General features: G+C 41.2%; 1 protein-coding gene across 8 annotated transcripts in view; it reads right to left on the bottom strand.

Moving 5' to 3' along the window:
• Nucleotides 1-24,715, bottom strand: part of ARHGAP15 (Rho GTPase activating protein 15) — a 380,707-nt gene that overhangs the window by 311,849 nt on the left and 44,143 nt on the right. For all 8 annotated transcript variants that reach the window (XM_028745310.2, XM_028745307.2, XM_077935836.1 and 5 more), the window contains 3 exons: nucleotides 23,777-23,835; nucleotides 18,550-18,637; nucleotides 11,100-11,189 (listed from right to left, as the gene is read on the bottom strand). In XM_028745310.2, the coding sequence (XP_028601143.2) occupies nucleotides 11,100-11,189; nucleotides 18,550-18,637; nucleotides 23,777-23,835 (237 nt within the window). The remainder of the gene's footprint in view (nucleotides 1-11,099; nucleotides 11,190-18,549; nucleotides 18,638-23,776; nucleotides 23,836-24,715) is intronic.

Raw genomic sequence — 24,715 nt, 5'->3', positions numbered from 1 at the left:
GGCCCCCTTTCCTACTAATGTTGAATGGGCAACTGCCAGGGGTACGTCCAGCAGGTCTGTTGGTGCTTTAGTTAGCAGGCCTGTTCCTCACTGGACATAGTCACTGAATGTGTGCAGGGATTACTGGAACAGTCCCTGTCTCTGCCTCTGGTTGTCACTGACTTCCCTGCTTCCCACCCTACCAGTCCCAATGAGCACCAGCCACCATTGTCTGTTCTGCTTAGGCTTCCAAAGTTACCTTTGGCTTTTTTTAAAAATGGGGAAAGTCATGCATATGACTGACTGCATGCCATGTGCTAGTTTGAGCTTGAGCTATGATACAGTTTCAGAATTTTCCTCTACCGTTAACTCATTCAAGCTATCGACAATACAGCTTAATTTACAGGGTTGCTATAAGGACTACTGTATCAAGCTATCTGAACAATTAACTTACCGCCTTATATATATTTACTCAGAAGGAAGACCCACAGATTTTGATGGGACTTATTCCTAAGTATGTGAATATAGGAATGCAACCTTAAAGTGGTGTATGCAACATATAATTATTGTACCAGACTCATGTGGCACCTCATAAGGAATACAAAATGTACTTCTAAGTAACTTCCAGCTTCCTCCTTTAGTGGATTCTCTCTCTCTGGTGAGAAAAACAGGTAACTAACTGTTTCTTAGTACAGGACGGCATAAAATGAGTTAAATGCCAGATAAATGGAACCTGCATCACTTTGGCAGTGCTCTAGAACTCAGTAGCTATTGCTCTAGGCAATAGAGAAAGCCTATTATATAAAGGTATCCCAAGAGATAGTCTTTTGCAGCAAGCAGGTTCTAGCTACAACATCTTGAGTTACTTATCCTAATGGCACCCATTATCACATCAGAAACACTGCCGCCATGGATCACCCCAGGTGTGCAGGAACCTGGGGCTTTAACATATACACAAGCTTTCTGAAGCATCTGTAGGATACAACCTGTACAAAGCTTGTTATAGTCGCCACATTTCTCTAAAGCTTTAAGGAAATGTGAATTTCACAGGAATGTTTTTTCCTCAGCATGATTTTTTCCTGTGTAAAAAGACCCCACTCACAGTAGAAAACTATGAATGCTTTCCACAATCTGGCAAACATTTCTGCACAAGCATGAGGTGCTGCCTTTCTAAAAGAGGACAGCCAACGCTCTCTTCAAGCAGCCAACACCAAAATATCTGCCTCACTCGCTAAAGAGAAACAGAAAAATTGAGTAAAGTGGCTTAGCCAAGTTCCCCCCCCCCCACACTCCCTCCCAGGATATGTAGTGGTTGAACAGCAAAATGCCAGAACCAAGCATGTAAACAAGTCATATTTGATTATCTATGAGTGAGTTCCTGTAGAATTCATTTTGTTTTGCTCCTTGATTTGCATGACTGATAAATTAAGGAATTGTGCCATGTTTTGGTATGTGAAAGTGCAAATATGTATATGATTCCTTCATCTCTATGGAACTGGCATACAGTTATAAAACAACACCTCTTCTTAAAGGGCAATTCTGCTTAAGTGTTGTCACTTAGTGGTATGGCTTATTGGAATGCCCACAGCTTCTTCCCATGGCACATCCAACCAACATGTCACCCCTTTCAAGTTCCTCTTGTTTATCTTTAAAATTAAAATAGACAATTCATCAGGGATGGGGATTCTATCAGATTTGTTTACTTCAAAAGCTCTTGTTTGAATTGATATTTTAAATGTAATTACGGGAATGTTAAGTAAAAGTAAAAAATATCCGGTACACTGCAATTTGTATTTAGACATCTTGGACACTCTGAATGATGTGATTCATATGAGGCAAGCTGCCCTACATTCTCAACAGGGCTGACTCACGAGCAAGAATGCTACAGATCACAATCCTAGCCTTTTCACATGCTGAACTGTAAACATGTGAATATTAACGCTTTAAACACTGAAGCTCTAGGTTAGTTCAGAGCTTTGTTATCTTGAATTTTGTGTGTGGGTTGCTATCTATCAGCCTGAATTTTATATGTGAAAAATAGATTAGTGATCAGTTGGTGGGCAGAACTGTATAAAGTGTACATCTAAGTAAACGTAACACCATTTATAAACAAAAGGAAGTGATTGTTGCACATCACACTAGTCAGACAAGCCAAGAGGCACATTTAATCTGCAGTTTGACTTATAACACTGATCCAGAAATTCATGGAGGCCTTGTGTGAATGGACCCCTTTTCCCTGCATTGGATAGAGCTCCTCCATACATGCATCCCCTTGGCCACTCAGCGCTGCCTTCACCCTTACTGTAAACAGAGAAGCCCTTGCAGGTTAAAGAGGCTGCAAAGAACCGTTGGATCAGACAACAGAGTTTTAATGATACGACATGCAGGACAGTACTGTATTTGTAACCCAAATTGCATTGCCACTAAAATAAATTTTACTAATTACATCTGAAGTCGCATTTGATATTTATTTCACTTTCCATAGCCGCAGGTTATTCTAAAATATAACAACTACTACACCACTTTACAAAACCTCAACAATAGTCGCCCTCTCTATTAAATCAGACATTACCTCATTAAACAACCAGCTTGAGAAGGTGTTAATGTTACTAACTATTTCAAACAGGGCAAGTTGGCAGCTGCTTATTCCCTTATACATTTCAAAAACAGCTTCAAACCCCAGCTGCAAATGACTAATGTTTGTTGCACCTGTAAAAATTCCTTTTGATAATAAAAATAGCACCAACTCCGTGAAGGATTTAATCCCTCTTGGATGACAAAGGATTGTAGAATAAAGAGCCATTTTTATAAGTCTTGACTGTGCATGCTGTTTTCAAATGTTCAAAAATTTAGGTTGTATTTATTCAATCCAACATCTGTGTACTTTAATCAAATATCAAGAGTGTGTGTCTTGTGCAAGCTGTGACACACCAAGCTGAGTACAGCCACACACAGTTGCCTTATCAGGGACTTGATGAGCCTCGTATCACTGCCTAAGGTGAGACTGTGTGTAATGCAAGGCTGTTGGGCTGTTCTGTCTTGGTGGGTTACAAGCTGTGCATGCCTGCTATATGTACTATTTTATTTTTATAGTTACACTAAATATCACTAGAGAAGCCCCTTCCTTGGAAAATATCACATAGTTTTGCACCTCAATCTTAACAGCATTTAAAACTTAAGAATCCTGTTAAGTTTTCGGTTAAAATGTCCTTCCAAAGCCAGTTTCCTACAGATCATAACCTCAAAGCTGCAAAACTAAACTGCCAGGGAAAATAAGTGATGACATGGCTACTGACCGCCAGATGGCAGCAATGTGTTTTATGAATAATGCAGGATGGTAGTGCCATTCAACTTCATTATACATTAAAATTGCAAATTAATAATTACTTTTCAAATGTGAGGAATGTGGCGTGGTTTGTATTGTTTTTTTAAGAAAAAGAGGAGACGCTAGATTCTTAAAGTGACATGGCTGGGTACCTGACATCCTTCTTTTATGCGATGGAAGGGAATAAAATGTTGATTTTATCCTGCGACCCATTTAGTTGCTTGGGCCTTGCTGCTCTTTTGTGCTTCAGCCCTGACAGAATTACTACTTCATGTGTACATTAAACATTGTTAGGCTTAATTTTAGCAACACAGAAATGCCTCAAGCTCAAAAGAAATATTTTCCTTTCTGATGGACAAATAACATCTGCAGCTATGAAAGCTGCAGTGTAGCTGTCAAAGAAAAAGACAAGTCACGTAATTCCTTACATGCAAATGCTCACACAAACACACTTGTACACAACCAGGTACCTTCAAGTTTGTAACTATATTTATACACCCAAACCCACCCACATACCCTAGGTTTATATATGTCTAGCACCAGTGGATAAAAGGGGAGTTTTTCTATAGTCTATATCAATTTATACAATGGGAATAGGACAGGGATGTGAAACCTGTGGCTCTGCAGATGTTGTTGGTATCCAAACAGAATGAGCCTCAGCTGGAACAAACAATTATCAGGGATGATGGAAGCTGTCATCAAACAACTTCTGGAGTGCCAGAAATTCCCTGTCCCTGTAGGGTCTTTTGGGATGTGGCATCCTCTTTGTGGAACGCTCTCCTTCAAGAAATCCACAGGGCTGGTTGGTTCGAGGCTGACCATCTGGAAGTAACCTTGCTTTTGTCAGGTTGTGGGATTGAAGTGAGCCTATAGGTAAACAATGACTTTTTGTCTTGATATTCTTTTCAAATCGCAATCTACTGACTGGCACCCACAAGTAGTTGCAGTGTGTGTGTGTGTGTGTGTGTGTGTGTGTGCATGTGTGTGAGAGTGTGTGTAAATAAAAATCACTAAGTTTGTGCCACAGGCAGATTTGAAATGAAAATGTTTTCCTCTGAGCTCAGCTGTGAACTGTGTTTACAGAGTGGGTCAAAAGAAACTGTGGGGATCTCCAAAAGTGATGCCCAGTCAATCCTTCATATGTAGAAGAAATAATTGTTTCCCATATCTCAATGTCTTGTTCCATCATTGCCCTTTCCACTTTTTTCAATGAGGAATGTTAATCCTGTCATGAAAATGTGGCTTAGATATTTTACTTTTATATTCTACAATTCTCGTGCATGCAAATCAAGGTTCTAAGCAGGGCTGGCCCACCCATGAGACAAGGTGAGGTAACCGCCTCAGGCGGCAGGATCCATGGGAGCAGCAGATCCCAATGTATATCTTTCTTTCCCCCTTGTTCCTGACGTAGATCTTCACTCACCCCTTCTTGCCTGGTGGGAAGGGGGTACCATTTTGTGGTTCGCCTCAGGCACCAAAATGTCTTGGACCAGCCCTGGTTCTAAGTGTGTTCTACTGCTGTGTTCACTGTCACTGTCAATGGGGAAAGTTTTGAAAAGTTCTGGAAAATGTCACTGCCACTAACCACAGATGGGTTGAGGTTCTTAAGCACAGTAAACATCATTTGCCTTTGCTATGTTTTTTTTAAATATATTCCCCAGCCCCATTACCATAAATTTCTCAAAACTGATGAATTGCTTCAGCCGTTTGTCTGCCTTTTATCCTACCCTAACTAAAGCTGTCAGATAGTTTTCTATTTGCGTCACCCTGATGGACAGGCAGATGGCATGAACGGATTCATTAGCTCTTACATGTACTAAATAAGTCAAAAGCATTTTGGACCCAAATGTCCTCTTTTTCAGGTCCAAAGCAAATGAAAATATGCCTTGAGCAAGACCAGTGACATGTCCACTAACATCTGGGGAGATATCTGAGAAACTTCGTTTCTGGCCATTTCCCATTTGCAACTTAAAACTGGTTAAATGGGCAGAAGTGGTTGAAGTAGTTTCCTACCTTGAGTTAATAGAAATTGTGCATAGTTCTAAGAGAAAGCAAACAATAAACCTGTGCATGCCGGCTCATTTCAGCACCCAGAAACTTGTGTGTATGAGTAACTAATTGCTGACCCCAAGCAATATTCAGCTTGCAAGGAATGTCCATTGCAACACTCCATGCCCCTGGTAGCAATTGGCACTGATGTAGGCAGCATTCCATGTGATTAGGCTGATTCAGATAGTAAGATCAATGCAAATTATATTCCCTGCTACATAACGTGCTGTGATTCAGAAGCATTTTTCAGAAGTCTCTAGTTAGAGTAACTGACATTGGAATCATCTTGGGCTTTCTAATCCCACAGGAAATGGACAACACTCATTTTATGCACCATGCTACAATCACTTCATTGTTTGGTATTAGGATTCATACCTGCTACCACTTTTTCTGATTCAGCAAGAACCAATTCTAATATTTGTTAGGATGTTATGCTTTGAGATCATCTGGTCTGTCCAGGCTAATGAGCATCAGCACCCCACTCTAACTGGTGCTGCAGAGCAACTAAGATCAGACAAATAAGATCCCATTGCCTGAGAATTGTCCCAGTGGTGTAAAGGATAAGGCAAGGTGCTTGGGCCCTGCTGCCAGATTCCATGGTTTGAGTCCTCTTGGGCCTTATTATCCACCTAGAAAGAGGCAATGGACTCATCCTTTCTCCACTGGAATAACTGATGGGAAATGGTTATAATGCAAAATTTAAAATAACTTTTCTACTAAAGCTCTCAGCATCTGTTGTTTGATATCAGCTGGGCTGCACATAAAGATGCAATACTCAGCCACTTTAAAGCAGTTCATGTGTCATTAGAGAACATTCAATTGACTGATCAGTTTGAATATTCTCTGGGGCATATCTCTTTGCTACTATACCATGCATTCTATTCTAAATACATTCCCTCTCACCTCCTAAAAGCAATATTACTATCCCTCCAAACCATGTGGAAGAACCTACTCAGGCAATGCAGTCCACTGCCCCAAGGGTTTTTACGTTGTTATATAGGCAGCTTAATAAATGTGCCTTAAATTCCAAGTCTCAGCCATTGCAGCACATTTCATACAGATTTCACCCTCTCTCTTGAAATTGCTTCCTTCTCTCTTAATAGAAATACAATTCAACATCTAGGTAACAGAACTGCATAACAGCCCCTGGTCTTGTATACTTTTTACTCTAGTATTCCACTTTGCCATAATAAATAGCAGTAAATCATACATAAACTTCATGCAAGAGTTTCATGATGGCCAATGACCCTGGCATTCCTCTTTACCAGACAGACAAGTTTCTAAGATTTTGTTCAATACTTCTCTTTAAGCAGAAGCTTTTAAAGTGTGCTGTAGTGAACTTGTCCAAATCAATAATCCTTGGTTCTGATATATAGCCTAATAGAGTCGGCCAACACTTGCAAGCCTGACTCACTATCTATATGCTCTGTGACCATATATAAGGCAGTTTCCTATGTTTCTATGAAGCATCTGGAATACTGTGTGTGGTTCTGACCAGCCAACCACAGCTGGAAAAGGTTCAGAAAAGCTAATCTTCAAAACAATGTACACATGGAATATAACCTAATATCTTCTCAAGTGAAACAAAATGTCCTGTTGGATTAATAAATAAAATAGGGAATTGCCCCAATGGTCACCAACACAACTCGTCAACACCACCTATAATTCACATACAAATATGTATCCTAGTATATTGGGTTAGGGGACGCAGGTGGCGCTGTGGGTAAAAGCCTCAGCGCCTAGGGCTTGCCGATCGAAAGGTCGGTGGTTTGAAACCCCGTGGCGGGGTGCGCTCCCATTGTTCGGTCCCAGCACCTGCCAACCTAGCAGTTCGAAAGCACCCTCGGGTGCAAGTAGATAAATAGGGACCGCTTACTAGCGGGAAGGTAAACGGCGTTTCCGTGTGCGGCTCTGGCTCGCCAGAGCAGCGATGTCACACTGGCCACGTGACCCGGAAGTGTCCCCGGACAGCGCTGGCCCCCGGCCTATAGAGTGAGATGGGCGCACAACCCTAGAGTCTGTCAAGACTGGCCCGTACGGGCAGGGGTACCTTTACCTTTACCTTTATATTGGGTTAGACCTGTGAATGGAAGGGCACTTCTTGATCCAACCCTCTCGTTTGGATCCAATACAGCATATATCATAAATATAATTTATGCTACTAATTCCCAGGCAAAAGATTGTACATAAGGTATCATCCTTGGGTAAGGAATGCCTTGTATCATTGTTCTGTACACTGCAAATCACACTGTTGGTACTAAAGAAATGTTTAGTGTAGCAGTAACTTGTAGGCAGACATGATACCAAAGGTCAACCAGGTCAGGCACAGGCTGAAGGTCCCATGGGCTCAGAAAGCCCCCTATTGGCACTGCACTTGCAACCTGCCACTCACCATCCTCCTGGCTGAGCTTCTAAAATCAGTTCAGTGCTAGGAAGGCGGCACTATCCTGCCCAATACATCTATAAAATGTACTATCTGGAAGATAGGGATTGTATAGATCTACAGGGATGTGGGTGGCACTGTGGTCTAAACCACTGAGCCTAGGGCTTGCCAATTGGAAGGTCGGCGGTTTGAATCCTCGCAATGGGGTGAGCTCCCGTTGTTCGGTCCCAGCTCCTGCCCACCTAGCAGTTCGAAAGCACCTCAAAGTGCAAGTAGATAAATAGGTACCACTCCGGCGGGAAGGTAAACAGTGTTTCTGTGAGCTGCTCTGGTTTGCCAGAAGCGGCTTAGTCATGCTGGCCACATGACTCGGAAGCTGTCTGCGGACAAACACTGGCTCCCTTGGCCTAAAGAGCGAGATGAGCGAGCAACCCCAGAGTCGTCCGCGACTGGACCTAATGGTCAGGGATACCTTTACCTTTATAGTACCTTTAGGGCTAAGACTATTAATAGGCCCTGCTCTGGTTGATGGGATGGCAGTGGTGTCACTGTACCAAGGACCCCCTGAAATCTTGTGTTAGCCCTATTTGTAAGCAACATCCCCCAGTACACTTGGATAGTCTTCAAATGAATTGATGCCAAGGTGAAACATATTCAGCCCTCCCCCCCCCCACTGTCCTATTAGAATGCTAAATTCAGAATATGCTGATTGACTTTCACATTGCAGGAAACAAACAGCAAGACTGAAATAGGAGGAAAAGCTAAGCTGTTTCAGGAGAAAGTTGTACCACAAGCATGAAACACTGAACCTTGAGATGATTTTTAGAAAACTAATCTAGTTACTAATGCTTCGGTAACCATATTAGCACTGACTGCAAAACACTCAGTTGTGTCATTACTTTCTTCAGCAGCAGCTCCCATCAAGCTGTACCTATCCAACGTAAAACTGGAGTTGATAAAGGAGAGAGGACGATAGGGCAATTGGAGATACAGTTTCAGTTGCTGACTGACAACACTGCCATCCCTTAACATGGTTTTATTTAGTTATTACAACCATCTCTCTGTAAATGACACTTAGGATTATTTAAGATTATGTTGTAATCCTTTTAATCCCCACTGCTTTAAATTTCAGGCTCAACACCAAAGAGCAAACTAGCACTTAGCGGAAATGTTTAAAGCATGTGATTTGAACATAAATCTTCTTTTATTCGCAACTCTTCTGATGAAGACCTAGTGTAACGTGTCAGTTTGCCAGGGAGACGGAGACGATACCCAGCTGCAAATTGCACCGTGTGCTCATAGGATCCTGTGAAGCTGCTTCAAACAACTTTCTGCTTTCATGTTCTCCTTTGTCTAGAAATTTAAGCATTCACAAGACAATAGGTCTTGATAAATACTTCAAGGTGTGGCAGAGGACCACAATGGCACTGAATAATGATACAACAACAACAAAACGCAATGCCTGACATCCCATGAACAGGCATGCATCCCATTTGCTTCTACCAGTGGGAAACTTGGTACACAATGGCCGCTTACCATCTTGCCGGCAAGCGGCGGTTGCAGCCCAACACAGTGCCTCCTCTCTCTTCCAAATGTGCAGTGCCATTTTAGATTGTTTCCCTGCTGCCACAGAGGCTCGCAGGTTCCTGCCTAAGTCATCCTTCAAATGAACCAATCCATGGCAACACTGTTCAGCCCGGACACTGAGGTCCAGCTCCAAGGGCCTTCTGACGGTTCCCTCACTGCAAGAAGTGAGGTTACAGGGAACCAGACAGAGGGCCTTCTTGGTAGTGGCGCCTGCCCTGTGGAACGCCCTCCCTTCAGATGTCAAGGCAATAAGCAACTATCTTACTTTTCAAAGACATCTGAAGGCAACCCTGTTTAGGGAAGTTTTTAATGTTTAATGCTGTATTGTGTTTTTAATATTCGGTTGGGAGCCGCCCAGAGTGGCTGGAGAAACCCAGCCAGATGGGCGGGGTATAAATAATAAATTGTTGTTGTTGTGGGGGGGCATGGCCATCTACTTAGCCCAGCCAACCACTCAGTACAGCATCCAGTCGGCTGGGAGCATCGCCCAATGCTTGCAAGCTAGTTGTTTTTTTAGCAGGTGCTTACACGTAAATCTAGCCAAATTATGAGGGAAGTATACGAGAAGGCGTCAAGGAATCCTAAGTGGGCTCACCCTCATGGGAGCAGCCCCTTGAAGCTGGCCCTGACAACTGCGGCAGCAATCTTCTGTGCATAGGATGATGCTGTAAGGCTGAAATCTACATCACTGTTACTCATAAGGCAGCACCTTTGTGATCAATGGAGAGTAATCAACTAGTTGTGATAGCCCAATAGGATTTACTCTCCATCCACCCACACCCTGCGCCATCTCCACATCTGCTCTGGAGGGTTGGGGGAACACCAAGAACAGATGTAGTGGGTGTGAGAGAAAAGGAGAATGTTTCATTGCACATTGTGCTGGTAGAACATTTTGCTTTGCGCTATGTTGACCACAACCCAACTTCTTATCATCAGCGTATAAGCATCACTTATCCTGCCAACCTAGCAGTTTGAAAGCACGAAGTGCAAGTAGATAAATAGGTACTGCTCCGGCGGGAAGGTAAACGGCGTTTCCGTGCGCTGCTCTGGTTCGCCAGAAGCGGTTTAGTCATGCTGGCGACATGACCTGGAAGCTGTACCCCGGCTCCCTTGGCCAATAAAGCAAGATGAGCACGCAACCCCAGAGTCGTCCGCAACTGGACCTAATGGTCAGGGGTCGCTTTACCTTTATAAGCATCACTATAAAACTTTCTTTACATTCATTAAAATTATCTGACTTTGGAATAAATGCATAGCTGATTGAGCTGGCTCTAAGAGATGAAGAGTTGTTGCTTTTTTACCTCCCCATTCCTGTGCCGTCTTTGCTCTGGAATGAACCTGTCATTAAAGCCCTAAGAAATAATAAAAATAAACAGGCAAATTCCACTCAGTTGGGAATATAGCTTATGTAAGCAGCGTGTGAAAGTTCTGTTTACAGGAGTTCACTAGGTCAAGGATCCCAGTCTTAAACCCAAAACAAATTACCTACCAACTTTTAAAAACAAATTGAACATGGCACATTAATCAGCAAATCAACAGGTTCTCAAGGGTTTTCAGCTGATTCAATCATCAAGACACTTCAGGCCGGGGGGGGGGGGGGACAGGAAAGAGTGAATAAAATGTTACATGTTCCAATTGCCTTAACAAAGTACAAGCATTGCCATGGCACGCTCTATACTATGCATGGAAAGGAACTCTGGTTTGTTTAGTTTTTTGCTTTGTTTTTAATGATGAAATTGCCAAATAATGATAGGGCAATAATAAACCATCTCCTACCTGGAAAACATTCTTTTTGCTAGACTTGTCTTTTGTCCATTCGATGTGAGCTCCACACAAGTCCACCCATTCAGGTTTATACCCTGCTTTCTGTTGACAAAAAAAATGTCAGTTATAGCAAACTTTATCAGATAAAATCAGAAAAGATTGGCTAGGGAAACTACTATCATCTGAATACCCCAGTACAAATTTCCATATACAGTATGAGCCTACTCCTAATATCAGAATTAGAAACACTTCCACTTCCTGAGGGATAGACTACTAGAAAAATGAATGTTGGTACCTTAAGAATTCAATTATCTATGCAAAGTTTGTTTCTAAAAACTTAGAGGTGGTGTAAAGTACTTTAACCAGGCTGTGCCTACTCAGTGGGACAGCTGAGGTAAGGAACAGCCACTATTATGGGCAATTAGTTCATTACCTCAAAAGGGACGCGGGTGCCGCTGTGGGTAAAACCTCAGCGCCTAGGGCTTGCCGATCGCATGGTCGGCGGTTCGAATCCCCGCGGCGGGGTGAGCTCCCGTCTTTCGTTCCCAGCTCCTGCCCACCTATCAGTTCGAAAGCACCCCTAAGTGCAAGTAGATAAATAGGCACCGCTTTATAGCGGGAAGGTAAACAGCGTTTCTGTATGCTGCGCTGGTGCTGGCTCGTTAGAGCAGCTTCGCCACGCTGGCCACGTGACCCGGAAGTGTCTCCGGACAGCGCTGGCTCCCGGCCTCTTAAGTGAGATGTGCGCACAACCCTAGAGTCGGACACGACTGGCCCGTACGGGCAGGGGTACCTTTACCTTTAGTTCATTACCTCAGTACCATTTAAACCAGGCACATCAAACTTCCAAGAGACTGCGATCTACTCCCAGTATAAAAAAAACCTGGCAGTGATCTACCCATTGTCATTGGAGGAAGAGGGTGCGTGGGGTGTGTGGATTGCCCAGAATTGTTGAGCTTTTTTTTGCAGAGGATTGCCCAGAGTTGTTGAGTTTTTTGGGGTAGGATTGCCCAGAGCTCTTCAGCTTTTCTTTGTTAACTTTCGGTAAACTTTATTTAAGCCAATTATCAATAAGGTCCCACGATCTACCAGGATCAGCCGGAGATATACTGGTAGATCACGATCTACTGGTTGGACATGCGTGATTTAGACAATGCCTTTCTGTAAGGCCCTGAACACTTAGGAACAGGTTGGTAGTGCTTTAAAATGAGTTATTGATTTCCCTAGCACTATGAGTTCCTTGTTTGCTGATGGTTTGTTCTTTGTTTTTATGTTAGAAAGGGCCGTAAGTTTCAGTTCCTGAGTGCCAACCCTTTTGAGGAAGCTGCTGTCCAGCCGAGGTGAACAGAAAGAGGCCATTTCCCCTCCAACCAGCATAGCAACCAAGCATCAGAAAGGCACAACCTTTCTGATAGAATTTGTGGAAGGCGGTGCTCTGTGTTATTATATTTTGACACATATGTAAATAATATCATTTATATAAAATCTTATTTGTGTACTGCTGTTTGATGTTTGAAAGTTTTGTCTTTCCCCCTCTGTTTAAGTCATTTGCTGTGAGTTCCTTCAGAGACCCTTAATTAAAAACATTAAGCATCATGCTTTTTTAGAATAAAAAGAAAGGAAGTTACAGGGCTCCTAGGAATTTTGTTGTTGTTTTTCAGATGCCTTAGTATTACATGAAATTAAAAATCTATTTTCCATTGAACAACTCTAATCTGGTTATTTCAAATCTTTCTTTACACCGATAACACAGAAAAAATAATTGGTGTTTTAAAGTTAATGGACAGCACATTAGTTACCACAATGAGGTAGGTGGATCACAGTTGTAACAGCAGAAGGATAAACTTTGGATCTCCATTGAAATCTGTCAACTTTGCTGGAATGCATAAGCAAAAGCTCTCTCCTTTGATCAAATGATTATTAAACAACCATTAAGTAAGGCTGGGCTGAAATTCTCTACCCCCTTTCCAAGGACAGTGTATTTTGTGGGGTGGAAATATTTGTACCCTGCCCTGCAAGGATGTCTCTGAGAAATACACTACATTGTGACGCAGCACTTTTCCTGTATGGCATTGAGTCCCAAATTAGAGTAGAATGCCTTCAGAGGTTGCTGAAGGAAGCCTTCACCACTTCACTTGAAGTGGTGGCAAACTCTTTTTTTCATGGGGGGGGGGGACGACCAATCATTCCATGGTGAAACCATCACATGTTTCCACCAGAAGCTAAATTAAGTCCAGTGCTGTTCAGCCCACAAGCGATCACACCAATTTAGTTGTGTGAACAGAAATTCACATCGAGGAAGGTCTATAGCTTGGTAGCAGAGCTCATGTTTTGCATGCAGAAGGTCTCCGTTTCAGTCCCTACCATCTCCAGGAAGGACTGGGAAAGACTGATCTAGCTCTGTGTAAGTTGACTAAGGAAACTGCATGCAGAAGCAGCTCAGATGTGCAAAGTACCCTTTGAAAAATGAGATGTTGCTGTTTTGTATTGTAACTGACAGTTCTGCATCCTTCCTGCTATCATTCATGATTGAGCCTTTCCATTCCCACACAATTAACATATATGCCTCCACCTGTTACCCAGCTCCTTGAACCGACCAAAAAATCCAGAATGTCTTTGTGCCTCTTATGAATCCTTCTCACTGTCCTTTCTTTACCATGATCACCTGACTGGACAGACTAAAACACCCTCACCTGCCCCAGAGCATCACCGTAATGTTATCATGAATGTATAAACTAAAGAGAGACATCTGGGCGGGGGGCGGGTTTAATTTGCCAGTATTGAAAAGAACACACACAACCAAAGCATCTAAAACATTTTTGTCTTTCCTCTGCTTTATGAAATTCATAGGAATCCTACACACTTCTTCCAGTAGCGTGAGTAAAAGCTATCATGAGAACTCCCTCCAACACTCAAATGTCCTTGCTTTGGGTTCTTCAGTCAGACCAATTATGTTACATCAAAGCCATTGGAAGGGACTGTGCCTGTAAATTGCTACAAATGCCTGTTACAATGAAATCTTATTCTCCATGCATATGGATTTGGAAGGCATCTTCACTCAGTAAATTAGTGTGCAGAAGGGCTAATAACCTGAGGTAAGATACCCTCTGTTCTGAATAAACTATCTGGCGGGAGAAAAATGTATACTGTATAGTGGACTAGAATTTTATGTCAAAACGGAAATGTGTTTAAAAAGACATTTCCCTTATAGAATGTTGCTGACAACTGAATCTGAAGGATACTGTACACAGTAGTAGAGTATTTTTATACCACAGTCAGAGCAATTGATGAAAAAAACTGAAGAATACACATTTGAAAGGAAGGCAAAATTCAATGTGTCTGCAATACACATTTCAGAGGCACTGCCTGTCCGCAATGCACACCACTTTATTTTATACATCTATGATGTTTAGCGGAGTTGCACGCGTACAATGTCAAATGTAGCCCTTTTCAGTAGTTCTTCTTTCTCCCTGCCCTCGATTATAATTGTACAAGGGGAGAATAGGGATGAGTCCATTGGACCTGCCTCCTCCTGCATGTCCGTATCTCTCACTCACACACATATTGGGGGCTTAACTTCTCCAGCAGGGAGCCTTTTATACTTAGGTAGGTTCCCTGCATGATAAAGAAACCTCAAAGAGCAAGCTGCTAGGACCTGGCAGTGCAAATGGTATCACAAGCCAGGGCTTAAATGATTCTAGATAGTCCTAATGTACTCACGAGGTTCTGACAGACAACACACTTCAGCCAGATTACGGAGTTTCAATTTAATAATTGATTCAATGACCAGTTTGTAATACTATGGCTCCATTTGGAAGCAACCTTGGTCTATACGTTGCTTTATCATACTTGGATATCTTCCGAAATATGTAAGGACATTGTTATTTAAAAACTGGTAATGACTAACTCAGTCCAGTTTTGCTTCTTGCTATTTCCAAATGTAACTGCATATATGTAAGGGTATGAAGGTCTATTGGAATGCACTTTTATTTCTCCCTCTATATTGTTGAAATGGAACTGTTGCGCTGAAATATTTTGTTTCATATTTTTGTTTCATTTTTAAAAGAAACGATCAATTTAAACCCAGTACTTAATAATCAGGAATTAATGAATTAATACATTTATGGTTTAAGAACATATCCATCTTTGTAATAAATTGCATAATTTTCATGCCCAAAATAAGATTGCTGTGTTATTAAATTCATACCACAATGAATGAATATTACGTTATTTAATTAATGGTTGAATTCTTCCGTTCTCTAAAGTAAACAATACTTGAAAGTAAAATCAGTAAACAAATAATTTTTAATGAAATCACATGTGTACATTTGCTTCCTTTGCTCCTATCAAAAATTACAGTAGGATGAATGGTTTGCTGCAAACATCACATTAGCTGCATCAGAAACAAATAAGCTTGCCTCCATAGACTCCTTTTGGTAAAGAACTTTTTTTCAGATTGTTAGGCATGAAGGGGGGGGGGGGAGTTCTGAGCAGCTGTACTTTAGCAATGGGATAATTTAGACATTAATGAAATAATATAATGAGTTCATTGTTTTGTGGCAAAGGCTGGATCCTATTATCTGACCATTTTTTATTATCTGTTGATTGAACATTGCCTTCATTTCTATTCCCTTAGAAAATAATAACAATAATAAAACCACAATAGCCAAACTGGCCTATTTGCATGCCCTAGCACATTTGTGCATTGACTGACCCTTTCCCAAGTTTATGTTCCATTTGCGGCTGCTTGTGGTGCATAAGAAGCCACTTCTCCAAATACCAAAAGTACCGATTTAATGGGTTGTACCACAGGGAGGTGCTATTGGAAAGGAAGGTTTGCAGCTTCAGTCCATGTTTCTTCCTACATCTGGACTTTGGTTAAGCCCTAAACCTGTTCCTTGGCCTCTTGACAAACTTTTTTGAACCTGCCTTTCTGACCCATGCATTCATGGTGGTGGACAACAACTTCATTGTGAAGCCTGAAAAGGGTCTTCAACGTGACTGAGGAAGTTGATCACTTTGGCAACAGTTGCTGGGGTGGGGCTAGTTGCCTTTTGGGGATGAAGATGCTCCTCTGGAAGATCTAGATTAAGACTTAGTTGACTTGGAACATTGCTACTTAGACCTGAAACTGGTAGATTCCCTTGAATTGTTGTTCTGAAAGGAATGATGTGCTGTGGCTTTCTTTTATTTTCACCAAGGAATGAAATCAGACTGTCTGAAAAGCTTACTTCTTGAAATGATGAGCCTGCCAGTCTCAGTTGAGACCCTGGGTCCACCTTCCATTGGCATCGCTAGTGTGCATCCCACCACAGCATTAGCGGCCAGTCCTAGCAGTCATCTGGAAGATACTAAATGAAGGGTTGGTCCTAAGAGCCACCAGCAGTTCCTCTACTCCTTTGCAAAGGCTGAGTTACTAAAGAATGCCTGTATGGGCCACAGATTCAGGTTCCTGGGGGCTAACTCAATCTGTCCTTAAGCTCCTGCCCTTTTTGTTTCTCTGTGGCTGATGATGATCAGACAACCACTGGAGTATCCACTAGAGGTACTTTAAATCAGGGTGGGGAATTGGATTTGGCCAACAGGCCAAATCACTCATTCCCGCAACTCAATGGTGACAGGTGGCTGGAACTACTACAGATCTATGCAAAGGGCGGGGGTGTACTCTGTTTGGAGGAACCAGTTCAGATTCAAATCACTTTCTTTGAATGGAACATTTCCCCACTTGGATTTAAACTGCTTCCTCTAAACAAAGCATTTTTCTCCATCATCTCCTGAAGACGTCTCCAATCTGCAAACAACTCCATCAGGACCAAAGTAGCTGCCAATCAGGGAACAAACACGCAGAAATAAAAGAAGACTTTTGAGGATCATTTTGCCCCTCCAGCCATACTTTGGCACTCAAAAAACCAAAATAGATAAACTACGCAGCCCAGTTTTGGACTGCAAAAGGAGCACAATTAAGCAACTGGAATGCCATAATGCAGGACCTCTGTGGCCTGTGTATCAGCTTGATGATCACAAATTGTGATAATTTAGATTGCTGTGCAATCTAAATAATCCAAGGATTTTAGGATCCAGGCAGCAATCTTGAATTCTGAGTACTGGAACTGCAAATTCACAATTAATATGGCAAGTGTTATTTAAGAATATAATGTGAGTCTTATGAACAAACGTGTGACAGTATAACTTCAGGTTCCAATCCATTTTCACTTAATACACATTTTGTTTGAAAATGGAAACATACTATGTTATCACTGCAGCATAAAAGCCTATCATATTACCAGCAAGAGATATACAACACATTTTCTCCTTCATTCCCATAATGAACCATTGAAGGAGAAGGACAAGCTTCCCTATGGCTCACAGTTCCAATGGTCAAACTAATAAAAAGCAAGGAAACAAGCAGGGGACTCCATATCACCTAACATATCTAAATTTATTTATTGTTTCTGACTCCTGTCATATAGTGCACCTTTTTGGTCACCCATCAAACCAATACGGTATGGCAGGTTTGATCAAGCCTTGGGAAGCCATCACAATAGGGCTCTGTCAAACCTTTCCCTGTTCAGTCTATAGTGTCACTAATTTATGGATTTCTCTGTTTTTCCGGAGTCCAGAATAGAGGAGGCTCAATCTCAGCAGCAGCTAGCACTGAAGGGAAACATGCCGTGATTATTTGTACAACATATCTGTCACATATCTGAAGGCTACAATCGAAGGTCTCCCCTCAAGGAACTTTTCCTCCCCAAAAGTATACTGAATTCTACTTTGAGGTGCATTAACTATATTAGATAGAGTCATAAGGAATATTCAGGAAATGTTAGCCAGATGTAGAATATGTCACATTTATATGAAGATAAAAATCACTTTGCTAACTTACAGTGTTTTGCTCTTTGGTAACACCCTATATTAAGGTGCCATTTATAACTACTTTATTATTATTTATGATATGCAAGTCACTTTACAGCAAGCTCAATAGCAACTTAAATTCATGTATTAAAGATGCATACACAGGGTTTAATACAATTTACGTCTTATAACATCCTTTGTAACAGATTCTCATCGCCTCATCTGTTAAGCATTTATTACTAATGCATTTTATAACATACTTTATAATACATTATTTGAGGAAGTAGTTGCATTTAGAGATCATTTCATAAATAAGAATAAAGCATTTATAACTGGCACCTTAATTTAAAGTGTTACCTCCACATTACTGGAGAGCCACTCACCATCCGTCTCACTTTGCAATTATTTTCAAAAAGCACCTCTTAATAAAAGATATGCTGAGTTCTATTTCCCCTCCTCTCTCATCTGATTAAAAGTTTATTGAGTCATTTTCTTACATCAGATCTTAGAGGTCTAAGGCTTAATAGTTCTGTGCTCTTTTATGATGCCAAACTTTATGTTCAACCACATTTATGAAAAAGAAAAAGGCGTAAGAAAGTGAGCTGCTTACCAGATTGGCCGCGGCTGCCTGCTTGGATTCCTTGTAAAATTCTATTTTCTGACCGGTGAGAACAAGCCAAGAAGTCGTCCAGTTTTTCCTTTAGAGAAATAACAACAGTTTTATTGAAAAAGGATCAATTAAGCAAACACAGATTACTTTGTACATAAAGACAGATTCACTTTTGCAGGCCAAGCACATGTGATGCATCAGGGCCGGACTCCAGAAACCATTACTACTGCTTACCTAGAGAGGGCTGGAGCAAGGCAGGCCAGTGGTGTGGGTTAGGGATAATGATTGCAACAGTAGGACCACTAGATTGGTGAACCCCTGCAGCTCACCCCACCACAAGCAGCACTACTGAGCCCAGGGTTCCAAACTATTTACATATAACGGTCATCTGCTAGAATAAAGCTTATTTGATTTTCCAAGCTGGGCAGTCAGGCGTGCACTTAAGAACACTACCCAAATTCAAAACAGTATTCAGTACATCTCTTCTAATATTGACAGAATTGCAACTGCATGGGTTTAGCCCAATGGTTTGGTAGCTCGGATGCTGTGTCCAAACAGCTACAGCTTTATCCTTGGTTATATTTACAAGTCTGGTTCAGTAGTCTGATTATGACAACTCTGCTTTCTAGGTTGCTCTACTGCAAGACCAATTCACAGCACAGCAAGTGGCAGGAAATCAGGATGAAACAAAGTAGAAGAATAAAGGAAAGAGGATAATGAGCTATCAAAAGAGCTGAAGAAACTAGTTCTATAGGACTACTTAATGCTTTGCATTTTTTAAAGATATATAGCATTTAAGAATATATATATAAACATCTGATATGTATTTTAAAAAACCCATGCATATAATAGATGCATACTTAGAGTCTTCCTTGGTGAGTCTTCTTTTGTTGGCAAACCAAGTTTGCCTCTGTGTAATGAGTGAAATTCTGCTAAAGCTGTCACCTCAGACTTAAACTCTTTATAGTAAGGTCTGATTTAAATGTTCAGTAGCTTATTTGGGACAGCAGTAGTCTCATGCAGCCGTATCACCGCATATTTCATGGGGAAAGATGCCCTGTTTGAAATTACCATCAAATTCAATCTGCAGACTTGTGTGAGCCATGTTAGAGCTCAAGTGCTTTAATTCACCATTTGAAGGCAATTATAATGGATTTCAAAGATGATAATGTTGCATCGTTTGCAACTTGTTGACTACAAAGATTTGCCACAATGCAGCACAAAATTAAGCGGACATAAACCACTGAAATCAATTGGCTCAAACGTATTTAAGTCTGCCTTGGCTTCAGTAGTGGTGCATATGGTGGGCTTGCTGGGCTGGGAGGTGGCAAGGTCAGGACCACAGGTGTACTGGCAGGAGCACCTCATATTTCATGGGGAAAGATGGGCTAGCACTCCAACCCAACCCCATCCAGGTAAGCAGCAGCAGCAGCCCTGATGTCAGGAGGGTGGCTCTGCAATTCTGCCACAGTAGATGTCCTGCTATTGCTTGAATATTGCCATTTACTACAAGTGGAAATAATTAAACTGAATTTACTTCCAAGTATGGGAATTTACAGTTGTAGTCTCTCTCGTGTCTCAAGTTGGCATAATAAGTAGAACACTTTCACTGAAGTCCATGCAAAGGTTCATGTTTTGCTAGAGCAAGGCCCATGACGGTTTGTCATCATTTTGTAAGCAGAGACAACTTTTTCGTTTGCTTCTTTAGACTGAAAAGCAGAATAGAAACATTCAGCTACAGTCTGAGAAATTTGGGACAATCAGTACTGCCACTCCAGGTATTTTACTTCTAGTCCATCATTTAAATAGGATTAATGCATGCTAAATATGTAGATCCTATCCTGTACAGTGGTATCTCGGGTTAAGTACTTAATTCGTTCTGGAGGTCTGTTCTTAACCTGAAACTGTTCTTAACCTGAAGCACCACTTTAGCTAATGGGGGCTCCCATTCTGCCGCGCCGCCAGAGTACGATTTCTGTTCTCATCCTGAAGCAAAGTTCTTAACCCGAGGTACTATTTCTGGGTTAGTGGAGTTTGTAATCTGAAGCGTATGTAACCCAAGGTACCACTGTAGAAGCCACTTTGCAAAGTGGGAAGGCAGAAACAGACACCAGAAATTAGATGTGTTTAAGATCTAGTTCATGTATTACTGCAGTGGGTTTCTGTAGTCCAGTTCAGTAATATATTAAAGTAATGAATGCCAGGATTACATTAGCCTGAACTTCTATTCCTAACTAAAGAATGGACTGTGGCACAGTGTTTACCACATATGGATATGGCATACTTCCTACATTTTGATTTCTGTCTGTAATATACGAGTTTCATTAGCATTACTTCCTCTTGTTTTCTGAAATACTGGCACATAAAAAGCAAACATTTCCTTAGATATTTTTTTTAAAGTACATATTCACAGAGGTGGGGCGGTACAAAATAGTGTTCTATGCAAAAGGTTCCAGAGCATTGGTATTCACTGGGTGGACTGGCATCCCAGAAGTGCATTGTACCCTAGGCTAAGGTGAACTGAATCAGTAGCACCAGCTTTGAGGTTTGTCTTTGTTAAGAAAAAGAGGGATTCTAAGGCAGAGGGTAGCTTGGGACCTTCCAAATGTTATTAGACTCCAACTTCCATCAGCCCCAGTCAGCATGGCCGGTGGTATCAAATGATGAGAGTTGTAGTAAAATAACATCCAGAGGAGTAAATTTCCCCTTGCCCTGGGTTAAAAAGAAAAAATGGAACTATCACATGCAAAGGACAGCATACTCTAGTATTGCTAACATTTATGTAGAAATACATGTCTTTAGCATTGTGAAATATACATACAATTCCATATAGAGTCAGGGGTGGTTTTTTTCTGTCTTAGAAAAAATCAGTTCAGCAAAAGGTAATATAGAGCTGGACAGATGGTGCAACCGCAACAATCTTTGGATTGCCAGTAAAGGTTTTTTTTTGAAATAAAAGTTAACCTAACAAAATGGATTAAATACATTTTAAAGAATGACACCATGTTGAGGTTTGTCTGGTGGCCCCAAAGTGACAGTTTAGCAACAGATTAAAAGGAGACAAAATCAGATAGAATGCTGCATCAAAATGATGCAAGAGAGAGAGAAAACCCCTGCAACTCTCAGATGTAAAACACCTGTAAACTGTTTTCATGCAAAAAGATAAATATGAACTACACGGCTGCATAAAACATAATGCCAAACTTCAAGCGGCTTTTTGTAAACTAAAAGCAATGAACTTCTACAGCTCTCTCCTTGTGACCACTGTATTTGCATTCTGGCAAATGGACACCTGATGGCAGCACACTATAAGACCAACACAGTTTGCATTGATTGCTATATGTTCTTAAAGAAGCAGGGACTTAAGTTTAAGTAGGTAATTCTAGGTTTATAACAAAAATTATGACACCTCAATTTCTGCCCCCCCCCCCAATTTTTAACCACAGGAGCAGGAAGATCAGGCATTGTTTTCCTGTACTGGGTATGAACAGTTACTAATAGATTCCACACACATTTTATTTTGTATAAATGGCAAAAGCATTCTCAAAATAGCATAAGCAGATTTAGGCAACATTTAATTTTGCAGACATGCTTCACTTCTTCACAGAGGGGCCAGATCCAAATAAGGAAAAGGGCTCATACACCTTTAATAGTTGTGTGGAAACGAGAATTTCAGCAGGCGTGCTCCCTCACTTTCATCGGGCTGCCCTAAAGATTCTTGGAATAGGATGAAGGCTTGAGTTAAGATTCATGTGGGCTGAGTTGCTTGACTAGGTTCAAGCTCCTCTCAGCCACATGAATTGCACTGAGTGACTCCCCTTCCTTATCCCTCGATAAGGGACTTATCCCTTGAGGCCCTTGTTGGGGGGGGGGGGAGAAGGATAAGTTCCCACCCTAAGCTTTACTTGTACAAAGGGCAAGGAAAAATACATGCAATTAATAAATAAAATGGTGGAGCAGTCATTTGATTAGAACAGGGGCACTCAATACAGTGCCAATTTTGGACCCACCAGCCCCAGTCTGTACAGTCAGTGGTTGAAGATGGGAGTTGGAGAGGACAATGGTGGCTACTCCTTCATTAGAAAAAGGTTATTCGACCCAAGTGAGAACCCAGGAGTTTAGTGACTATAGAAACCAATTTAAATGTTCACTTACTCTGGTACTACAGTCTTCTCACAGAACAATACTACTTCAGTTTTTCCTACAGAGTTGGTTGTTCGAAAGGATTTCCTGACATGAAAATGGTGTTCTACGGAAAACTTAACACTTCAGAGAGACAGCTACCTGCCTCATGCACTCCATTCTCCAAGTGAAAACTATGTCCATAAGACTGTACAGCCTCAGAAAGTAAATACAGTGAAATCAGCTGTAAATTACCACAGTCACTATGAAGAAATACAGCCGTGACAATCCAGATTCCAGACACAGAATTTTTGAGTTGAAGTTGCCTCAAAAATCTGCTAATCCAGCCTCTGAATCCCAATATATTTTCTACACTCAATAATCACTAATTACTAATGACATTTCCACCTCCAGTTTGAAAAGCAACGATTTCCCTTCCCCTCAAATTACGGTCTGGGCAGAGTGATCCATGTGCTTGCCACTGCCAGTTTCAAGTCCTCTGCCTGAGGCTGAGGGCAGAAGTGGCACAAGAACTGCAGCTTGCTAATACAGCACCTATTATGAAAACACAGCAGGATGCACTTATTTCTAAAAGATTCCCCAGTTTAATTCTTTTCTTTTTAAAGGACTCTGTTTTGGGGCTTTTTTTAAAAAAACAACAAGAAGAACATTGGGAGGGTTAAAACTTAAGAAAATGAAAATCTAGCAAGTTCCCAGGGCAAAAAATAATAATAAAAAATTGCTACAATTAAAGATAATGAATCGGTATCTTGTTTCTGCTTCCACTGAAGTCACTTTAAAAACAAAAAAGGCACCCAATAGATAAAATACATTATTTTGTGAAACTTTTACCATAATCGAACCCCAATGTTCTTAAACTATGTATTTGCTGCAGATTAATAACATAGACATATACTACCCTTCCTAATTTATAATACAGAAGAAAGACCCATGAATTCTGTGTACCGTATGATGTCACCTTATGAAATTACTATGATACTTTGAGCTTAGTCTGCAGGTCAGGCTCTTATAGCTACCCCTTCAAGAGATAATGAGCTTTCTAACACTTTTGCTTATACTGTAAGTTTTGGTTATTGCCTCATACCTTTGCTTCTTGCCTCCATCTGCAATTTTAGCTTTTAGAAGACACCCTTCTTTGATTACCTGCAATAAAGAACAAACATGTGCTAAATTCTTATTTGTGCTTTCGGGTTTCCCTACACTGGCATACTGCCAAAGAAACTAGTTCCCACCCAATTGTTTTAATATATGTTCACAAATGCAGCTTAGACCTAGATGAGCTGTGCTCCCCAGCTAAGTGTTGAAGGGCTTGCTACAAAGTCTTAAAAAATGAACAGAAATGAAAACAGAAATGTTGCAATAAAACGTATCACTGAAGGGCCGGGACCAGCAAAAGGCATCCTTTAGCAGCAGCTAGCAGCCATGTATCTTAGCAAGACCCACTGGTAGAAACACTTGCCCTAGGATCCAACAGTGGGTAGCTACAAGCCACCATATGAAATTTCTCATAGTGGTCTAGAAGATTCTGAACTTTGGTCTGAGCAGGTGCAGAATATAGGGCTTGAGACTGCCCAGAGACCATGAAACAAGAAGGATACAGAAATTAACGCCACATTGGTTGGACTACTACCTCACCTCTGCTTATATTTGAATCCAGGTCTGCACAGTTTACGACCTTAGACAGAGCCACCAGCCCTGTGTGGTGGTTCTCCAAAGCCTCAATAAACCTATTTGATAAATTCCTTGGCTTTTTCTCCCCTGGACTGCCAAAACAAGAAGTTTGTCAGCCTACTAGCAGGCTACAACACTGGACCTGTGTGCTGCATTCGACTACAGTGGGTCACTTCAGTTATTCAGGCCTGGCTTAGAGATGCAGGCATTTTATTACGCTGCTGCACAATTTTATATAAGGTTATCTATTGCCATAAAATAAGTTATTAAGTTTAAAATACACTTTTTAATTAAAATATGCAAACAGTCCATAAAAGATTCATATATAATATTGTTTGTTTTCATTATATGT

The sequence above is a fragment of the Podarcis muralis genome, chromosome 1 (assembly GCF_964188315.1).
Source record: "Podarcis muralis chromosome 1, rPodMur119.hap1.1, whole genome shotgun sequence".
Lineage (NCBI taxonomy): Eukaryota > Metazoa > Chordata > Lepidosauria > Squamata > Lacertidae > Podarcis > Podarcis muralis.
Note: the sequence above shows the minus strand (reverse complement) of the source record. Positions and strands in the feature narration are given on the sequence as shown.